This window comes from Poromitra crassiceps (assembly GCF_964638095.1).
Source record: "Poromitra crassiceps genome assembly, chromosome: 23".
NCBI classification, from domain to species: domain Eukaryota; kingdom Metazoa; phylum Chordata; class Actinopteri; order Beryciformes; family Melamphaidae; genus Poromitra; species Poromitra crassiceps.
In genome coordinates, this window is record NC_139639.1 from 7,902,193 (window position 1) to 7,912,123 (window position 9,931).

The following is a 9,931-nucleotide window of genomic DNA, read 5'->3' on the forward strand; positions in this document are numbered from 1 at the left end:
GGCTGCTGTAACCTGTTAACATGGGCGCCGAAATGAAAATCAACAGGTAACGCCACGCAGACGCACAGCAGACGCAAGATGTCTGGCCCGGCCGTTATGGTTTCTGAGGTACAGGAGGAACACAGAGACACACTCACACCCATTCTAAAACATGATCTCCTCCTGCATTCGCCTGGCAGAGATAATCAAATTGCCTAGGTGGATGGGTGGCCAGGCGACGGGCGGCTGGTGTCAGTCATGATTTGCGTCACGTTTTGTGTCACGAAAGTGACATCGCGCTTCCAGGCCCTTTTTCTTTTGCCAAAATTCCCTGCAGTATTCTTCTGTTGGTATTCACTCATTGGATGATTGCATTCTCCCACAGTGATAAGGAATAAACAGCACATATTGGCCATTTTTACACTTTATTCATTTTACACTGTCAGGGACCTCAGTAGCGTGTGGAAGATCCATACGCAGCCACAACAGCTTGGCACCTTGTCACCGCAAATTAGGTGCCAATCAGGTGCCAGTCACACACCTGTCACACATTTTTAGCCATATGGCTAAAAATGTAAAAATAAAACGTCAAATTGTGTGTGTGTGTGTGTGTCAGTGTGTGTCAAGTCAACTCAAGTCAACTTTATTTATTTCGCCCTAATTAACAAGCATGTCTCAGAGGGTTTTACAGAGAATGTGTCTAACTGAAAGTCTAGCTAAGCACTATCAATGAACAGGATTGAACAATCTTAGAGAGGGAGAGACGGGGAGGGGAGATACCAATGTATATCACAATATGGTTCATGTAAGAAAGATCCGCTTAAGTAATCCAATTATCATATCCTATATATGTAATTACCTGTGTGTGTGTGTGTGTGTGTGTGTGTGTGTGTGTGCACGCGTGTGTGTGTGTGCACGCGCGTGTGTGTGTGTGTGTGTGTGTGTGTGTGTGTGTGTGTGCAGGCTCTCAGGTTGTCTACTCACAGAGGAAGGCTGTGCTTCTCTGGCCTCAGCTCTGAGCTCCAACCCCTCCCATCTGAGAGAGCTGGACCTGAGCTACAATCATCCAGGAGCCTCAGGAGTGACCCTGTCTGCTGGACTGGAGGATCAACACTGGAGACTGGACTCTCTCAGGTATGGAGAGGCAACGGGCCCTATCTTCGCAAAAGCTGTAATTTAGCGTTTGCGTTCTTTTAACGGCGTGCGCAATGCAAATTAGTGGTTTGCACAAGTGCATGTCTCTTATAATTGTACTGGACATAGGCGTGCCACATGCCAAATCAGGCGTTTCAGCGCAAAAATGTGGGGATATCTGGCAGCACGGACGCACAGCCCCACATTGACAGGTGAGGGGTGGAAAATAGCAGATGACGGGCGGGGCCGTCGCAAATGCTGTTTTGTGCAGCTTGATGAAGGCGGATGTTTGGGTCCTGGATGATTATCAGCCTGGACATTTTGTTGATAGCAGCAACGTTCCTCTTGCTCAAGAGATGGATTGTATCCACTGTCTCAAATAGCTTATCCACTGACAGCAGGATCACATGAGTAAATATCCCAATCACCACCTCTCTGCTATTTTCATTGTACTTTTCAGGGAGACGTTGATCCTGAGGTTCCATCTTCTTTTGTACCTGGCTTGCTCCAAACACAACTCAGTGTCTCAGTGATTCATTTTATTTTTTCAGGCATGCAACTTCCTCTTTCATTTTGTTCATTTCCTCTTTATTTTGTTTCACGGTTTGTGCATTGGCTTCCATCCAACTTTCAAATATTTTGAGGTGGTCATCTTGCTTGTCGAATCTCTTAATCAGAGCTTGGATTGCATTGAATATTTCTCCATTAGTAATATAACCTGACAGTGACCGCTTCTGTTGGTCCTTTTTAGACTTTTTGCGACTTTGCAGATTTTGCAGACTATGCTCATGTTGTATTTATCAAATTCTTCCTCCATCTCTTCAACTTCGTCTTCCTCACACGCCTCTCTGAGTGCTGACAGGTTGTAGTCATGTTCTCTTCCTCACACACCTCTCTGAGTGCTGACAGGTTGTAGTCATGTTCTTGTAGCCCAGCAGAAACAGCTTGTTTACCATCAGCCATCTCGGTCATGTTTGGAGTGAAGACCAAATTCAAGATGGAACTCGACAAAGCTCAAGCTTGGGTGTAGTTCAGTGTGATTTACCACACTTTCAGTATGATTCTTGGTCCAGATTGATGATTGATTTTTATTTATGGATATAGAGAAGACAATTTACAAAATCCAAGGGATAACATGTAAAAGTGCGAACATACAACATAACATGAAAAAAGTCATATCAATATAGCAATTCTAAAACACCTAAAATCATCAAGAAACATGAAATTAACTTCCTGCCCTAACTTCTTCCCTCTAATCCCAATCAGCAGCAATTTCAGAAAAACAAATAAAAAACAAAAACACCAATTATATAATTATATAAGTATCATGAATCAAAAACACTATTTTGCTGGCGGCAAAACCTGTCCTCTAGCTGGTCACTTTGCTCCAAAGATGATCCTGGACCTGCCTTATGGACCATTACTATCTATGAGCCCAGATACATGGGGGCAGTACCATTAATGATGTTATAATATGGTTTAGCTTTGACTGTTCAATCCTAAACTCAACAGGCAACATGCCCACCTTCTTGAATTCATTATATCTTACATGCATCCTAGGAGCATTCAGTAGATGATAATAATATGAATAATAAGAGTAAAGGTCCTTACACATCAAGAGCGATGCGAATATACGGCACGAAATTGCGATGCGAGTTTTGACCCACCTGTCAATCACAGCCACAGATGTGTACACGTTGGAAGCGAATTTCTGAAAAATCAGAAGTGGTTCGAAAAAATAAACACCGCAATAACGCTCCGCGAAACTCCGCCGTCGGTATGCACGGTTGCATTGACTGATATAGGTTCGGAAAATATTATTGACGTGCGAATTAATCGCACGAAAAAAAAGTGCTCGGTGTGTAAGGACCTTAACAGACCTAGGACGTATAAAAAATAAAAATAAATCTGAACCTGCAAAAGTAGTACTCCTCACTCTGCCATCTTGCCCCCCCCCCCCCCACTGCAGTGCATTGTCCTGTCTTGTCTAAGGTCAAATGCAAATGAAGTAGAGTCACATGATCAAATGTTTCATTTCCTCTTGAATGTTTCCATCATCAAAGAGAATCTGCTGATCTGATTTTGTTTCTTCCTCCAGTGTGGACCATGATGCAGTGCAGTGGTTGAAACCAGGTCTGAGGAAATGTAAGTATGCATTTAGTTTGATTCATGAAAACAAAGTAACACAATCAACTATTTTGTAACACTTTATAATAACTGCACACTATTAAGCATTAGTTAAGTATTATTAAATACTTAATTCATCATTTATAAAGCATTGTTCATACATTAACATTACTAATCATTAGTAAGTCATTCATAAACACAGTTACAGTAAAATGTTTTATTCCTGATTAATAAGCTAATCTATCATGTATTCAACAATTGTATTTGATCTAATTTATAAATGCTTTGTAAAGCATAGATAGTCCTCACTTTAAATGATGTCACACAAAATACTTAACTAACAACTACTAACTAGTAACTACCGTACCTTAATTACATGGGGTGTGTCCAAAATACGGCCCCTGTGTGGCCTGCGATGGAACTGCAAAACAAAATAAAAAATACAGTGCACCTGAACACAACATGCAAGATACCCGCTGAATAAGTGTCCAAATGTTCATGTCATTCTGGCCAATACTCCACTTCTGTTATAGCATTTCAGTCTGGAATATGGAATATCTTTCAATAATCTTTATGACTAAAAGGCTAAAAGTAATCTCATGTGTAAGAAATGACTGTTCTACATTGAAGTAGAAATTTAAATAATTAACTTGTTGGTTTTGGATTTAGCTTCAAGAGTGCATTTTTGTTCGTGTGACCCTCAACACAGGCTTTGAGAATCCCGGGCCACTTACTGATACTTATCCTTAAATTAACCCACTCATATTCTGGTTTATTTCAAGAAAAACATTTCGGCTAGTGGAAATTCTAATTGGCTGGTAACTTTAAAATCTAGCAGCCATATTATGGCAGGTGGTCAAAAAAGTTAATTTCAAGCCCTGCAGGGAGAGCAGGTGGTGACATAGGAGTGAGTGAGAAAAGGATCAAATATTGTTGGTTAAGACTGAATAATGACATCACAACTGTTAATTTAAAATGAGTTATTCCTCTAAACCTGCCTTCAAATGCCCCACATTTTTCGCGTTGGCACCCTTCGGCCCTCAGCTAAATCTGCTAGCGAGGACATTTTGTTGTGGCCCTCTCTATCATCAAAGTTACCCATCCATGGGTTACGGCATGACAATATTTGTTCGGCCCCCGGCAACAATCTGGGTTTCTCATGTGGCCCCCCATGAAAAATAGTTGCCCACCCCTGCTCTAGCTTGTCAAACCAGGGAGCTAAATAACGCTGCAAAGTTAGGCTCAATTTTAACAAGGGAAAACAGGCAGGGCCATTTTCAAAGGGGTCCCTTGACCTCTCATACATGAGAATGGGTTTTATGGGTTTCCTTTGAGTCTCCTCTTTACATGAGGTAGCATTTTTCAAAGCCTTGGCTGTACACAAGAAAGCTGCCCACTGCTCCTGGCCTGCCCCCTGGAGGCAATATTTTTTCCCCATGATGGCGAAGGCTAGGCGAAGGCATGACCCGCCCCTCTCTGCCTCTGATTGGCCTAGTGTCAAACTTTCATCCAATCACATTCACTTGGCTATCCTGCGTCTCTTTCTACAGTCTGTGGTCAGACTCAGTGGGTCAGACAGACAGCAGTTTTGCTTGCTAGCCTGCATGAAAGACGCCACTGTGTGTTTATGTTTTTAATACAGTCTGGTCTCTGGTTTATAATGCTGCCACTACTCTTGGCAGTGCACGTATGTAGCCTATAGACAAATCTTTAAAGAAAAAGATAAATGTGCATTTACAGTGGACTTTAATTCAGCTCATTGTAACACAAGAGTGACATGTATTTGAATTGAAATATTAATCAGAGGAAACAAGGTGATGACATTTAGAATGACAAGAAAAAAAATACATTTATATGTCTGTGCAATAGGCTAAGTAGGCCTAAATAACTCAGTTATACGGTTTGCAATTGTAACGTTCAATATAATAAAGTAAGATCTCACACATAACCTTTTGATTCTATATGCTGCCATCTGCCATCTCATGCTTGTTGATTTAATGATTGTTTTGCACCTGCTGCTCACGTTATGAACACATTTGACCCTCAGCCTAAGCAACAACTAAACTGCATAGTCATTTGAATAAAGTATGAATGTTAGCTCTCCAGACTCCAGCAAACACACCACTAATAGCCTATCATGCATAACAGAATGAAAGTAGGTCCGCTTGTTTGAGATGACTTCTGGCTCTCCTGGGAAGCAGACGAGAGCAGCTGAGTGCAGTCAGCCAATCAGAGGCAGAGAGGGGCGGGTCATGCCTTCACCATCATGGGGAAAAAATATCGCCCCCCGGAGGAAGGACAAGCCTGGATGGGGTCAAACTAAAAGCAGAGACAATATTTCATTGGCCACCGTCTGTGTGTGTGTGTGTGTGTGTGTGTGTGTGTGTGTGTGTGTGTGTGTGTGTGTGTGTGTGTGTGTGTGTGTGTGTGGCTGGCAGCATGTGTGTGTTGGGTTGTCATGTGATAATAAAGACGGGTTTGTCTGTCCGACTTTGACTTTAAATTAGTTTTTGTCTTCTTTTGTAATGTAAATGCAGACCTGACAACCCCTTGAAAAACGCTGCCTTATCTGTAAAGGCAGACTTGAATCGTGGGCATCAGAACATTCTCATTCAGATCTCCAGAGGTGAGAGGTCAAGGGACCCCTTTGAAAATGACCATGCCACTTTTTCTTTGCTAAAATGTAGCCTAACTTTAGCCCCCTTGTGGACAAGTTAGGATGACGTGATACCAATGGATGCCTTATATTGGATGGGGCCAAACCCCAAAATTTCACATATCGGTACCACTCAAGTGGGCAAATTCTAATCATGATTTTTGAACAGGTATATATCCATAGTTAGAACACGGCCCTCTCGAATACTCGATTCTGATTGGTCAATCAACAATATTCACCGGTCATTATTTCTCGACAACCGACCGCTGCTCTGCCACACCTGGATTAATCAGTTGGTAAGAGCATTTTGTCCGCAGACGCTACTAATTAGGCCAACCAGTTGCAGCTGTGGTGTCTTGTGTGCCAATTACGAATGAAACCGCTTTGTGTTGAAAACGCTATTAAAAAATCTATTTGAATAATTATTTTTGTCAGATTATTGAATGATTTAGTTGTAGGCCGTGTTCTAAGCGGGATAATGTATACTGAGCCGGTGATTACTGGAAATAATGACCTTCAGGTGAATATTAAGCCCTCCGCTGCGCGTCGGGCTAAATCATTCACCTGTCGGTCATTATTTCCACAGTAATCACCAGCTCAGTATACATTATCCCTTACATGATATTTTAGTATGATAGCCTTTGCAGAATGGAAGCTTTGTCACAGTTATCAGCTCATGAAGTTAGCCAGCCCTTACAATAAATTGGATTCTAGGTGCTGATGCATACCCTATCTATGCAGATTTTCAGGACCTTTACTCATGTTCTGTGAGAACATGTTTGACAACATTTTAAAGGGTAGCTTCTTAGCTTTCATTTGAGCTCAGTTGTGAGTCTGTCTGACAAATAAAGAGGTCACATGGGCTCTTCAAAGTGTCAGTGACATTCTTTTTTCCACAATTTTCGCCTAAACTATAGTCTTTATTTCAGCACTGTGGCAACTAGGAACATCACAGACACAAACAACAAACACTGGAATACTCATAGGACTATAAGGATTCAGAAAAAAAGGTATAATGTGCCCATACTATCCCATTGTGAGGGGTGAATGTGGCCCTTAAGGTAGAAGAATGACTTCTCAAGGGAAATGAGCCAGAGCCCTAAATTTACCATATCGGTACCAGCCAGGTGGGCAAATTTTACTTGTGATTTTTTTAAATTCATATACATCCCTAGATTATGTTTTTATATGATAGACCTTGATGACTGGTAGCTTATTAGTGCTTATCCCCTCTTAAATTATGGACTGGTGTCGTTCAAAACCAGGAAAGTGCCCTCCCTGGAAATCATCTTTCTTTCATTATCCGTTGCCTAGGGTGTGTCTGGACTACTGTTTATAATATTACATAGATATAGGCAAACTATCCTATGATATTGTACATACTATACTATACGTAAGGGATCATGTATAGTGAGCCGGTGATTACGGGGGAAATAATGACCGACAGGTGAATGATTGAGCCCGACGCGCAGCGGAGGGCTTAATGATTCACCTGAAGGTCATTATTTCCCAGTAATCACCGCCTCAATATACATTATCCCGCTTAGAACACGGCCTACAACTAAATCATTCAATAATCTGACAAAAATAATTATTCAAATAGATTTTTTAATAGCGTTTTCAACGACAAAGCGGTTTCATTCGTAATTGGCACACAAGACACCACAGCTGCAACTGATTGGCCTAATTAGTAGTGTTTGCTGACAAAAGGCTCTTATCAACTGATTAATCCAGGTGTGGCAGAGCAGCGGTCGGTTGTCGAGAAATAATGACCGGTGAATCTTGTTGATTGACCAATCAGAATCGAGTATTCAAGAGAGCCGTGTTCTAATATACTATACTATACTATACTATACTATTCTAGATATATATAATATGCTTGTGTACTAAATTGGCACATTTCTCAGTCAAAAACAGAGTAAATTGACACGTTTCTGTCAAAAATAGTTGTATTTGTGTTACATTATATGAACAGCTACATTCAAAATGTTTCCAGTCTTTCAGGACAATATTAGGACAATCTACCCTCCCTGACTCCCTGAGACACCATGCCACCCACGAGGGCAACACCATCATCGTCATTCACATCTGAGTGTGCTGGTTGGCACATTTTTGTAGTTTGCACAGGTTTGTGCACTTCAGACCATTATTGAGACCTGTGCACTCTGGTGGTTTGCACGACCTCACACACTTGCAGGAGAGCAACTGCAAAACGGTCTTGTGCTGGGGAACCACACATCCACTGGATTTCAAGCTGCCCCTCATCGTCTGTGGTCCACCCATGGTCCTCTTGGGGCTTGGTACAGATGGCTGGGTTTGAAGAGACCGTCTACAGCAGTGCTGACCAATTTGGGGCCCGTGGGCCAAGTTTGGTTTGCGCTCTGAAAAATTGTTTTTTTGTTTTTGTTTTTTTCTTCCCCCAATTTTTTATCCAGAATGCAACTCGGGCAAGTTATCAGATATCTGCACTGATTGCAAAGGGTGGATGAGCTTTTTCATGTGGTGACTTTGTGAAACAGTGTCTGAATGTGGCTGCGGATATACTGTGTTCACTCCTGAGATTGCATCCCTGCAAATTGTCATGGCAAATTGTTTACAAAAGATGGACAATAAAGCTGATTTTCAAAGTACCTTGAGGATTTTTCAAGTTGTGAATTAAGTCAAATTTCTCTCTTGATTACAAAGGTGGAAAATACAACTGTTTTTAACTGGGTGTTTACTGATTAAATGTTTAAGCTCCCCACAAATGCAGATATTTTTTTAAATATATATAACCAATTGCAAATTATTACAATTACCAAACAGATAAAAAGTAGATTATTATATTGAAATGTTATTTTAGATTTAGAATGTAAATGCTCTATAAAACACAATACATTTTAATGTAATTCCACAACGTTTATTTTTGGCCCTCGGCCCTCCACCCAGATTGAGTTTTGGCCCTTCATGGGAAAGAATTTGGGCACCCCTGGTCTACAGATTGCAGTCTGATCGTTTGCATGAATGGAATGCATTAATAGCAATCCTCAAATGGTGGAAGCTGGCTGGACTCGACCTCCCCACGTCTGGTGCAGAAAAGTTGGTATCGGAGGAGGTTGACATCTGTAATGTGTGTAGAGGGTACATATACATGTGGCACATGATTTCCAGCAGCTTCTTGAAGAGCTCATTAGAGACATCCCAAGCACGGCCGAGCTCAAGGAAGGCTTCTTGATATGTCCTGTCTGTTCAGGGTGCCCACTTTTCCATGTCCTGCAAATACGCTGACAGTGTTGCAGCCAGTGAACGTGTGCATGCCAATCAAGGCGCCAGCAATACTATCGCCGCATGATTTGCATAGTTTGGTGATGTCCTGGAACATTGTCTTGTTCTGTGTTCCACATTTTTGGTACATTGGGCATGGGATGTCCTTGCTCCAACCCAGAGTCAGTAGCAGGACATCTGTGTCTGCCATGATGATCACTGCCTTGAAGCCAGAATCTGCTACATGCAGAGCATGCATTAGCATGCAGGTGTCAGCTTCTTCCTGAGAGGATTTGAGCTGTGTTACCTCCTCCCATTGGTTCTTGTTGATTTTGAAGCAGACTACTTCACAGGTAACATATAAGGCCTTGTCTTGTAGTTTCTATCTGTGTTTACGTCCTTTCCATTCCTCAAACAAGAATTTGATCAGACTGGCTTTGCTGGCAGTGCTGTAGAGCAGTTTCCTCCACTGCTGGATGTTGTGGCTGGAATCATGCAGGTTGGCTACATCTGGCGGGGCAACAGTTGCAGTTGACAAGCTGACAAACTAATATTGGTCTGGACTGAGTGGATTCACAAAGGAGTTTTCCATGATATCAACAATGGAGTGTACTTTAAGGACCATAGGTGGACCACAGATGATGAGGGGCAGCTTGAAATCCAGTGGATGCACGGTTCCCCAGCACCAGGTGCCGTCTTGCAGTTGCTCTCCTGCAAGTGTGTGAGGTCGTGCAAACCACCAGAGTGCACATGTCTCAATAACAGTCTGAAATGCACAAACCTGTGCAAACT

At 41.9% G+C, this 9,931-nt stretch overlaps 1 protein-coding gene across 1 annotated transcript in view; it reads left to right on the forward strand.

Moving 5' to 3' along the window:
* LOC310797407 (uncharacterized protein) overlaps positions 1-9,931 on the forward strand; it is a gene marked incomplete at its 3' end in the record, with an annotated part of 69,218 nt that overhangs the window by 44,815 nt on the left and 14,472 nt on the right. Inside the window, exons 14-15 of the mRNA XM_083659776.1 lie at positions 943-1,113; positions 3,212-3,258. Of these exons, the coding sequence (XP_083515902.1) occupies positions 943-1,113; positions 3,212-3,258 (218 nt within the window). The remainder of the gene's footprint in view (positions 1-942; positions 1,114-3,211; positions 3,259-9,931) is intronic.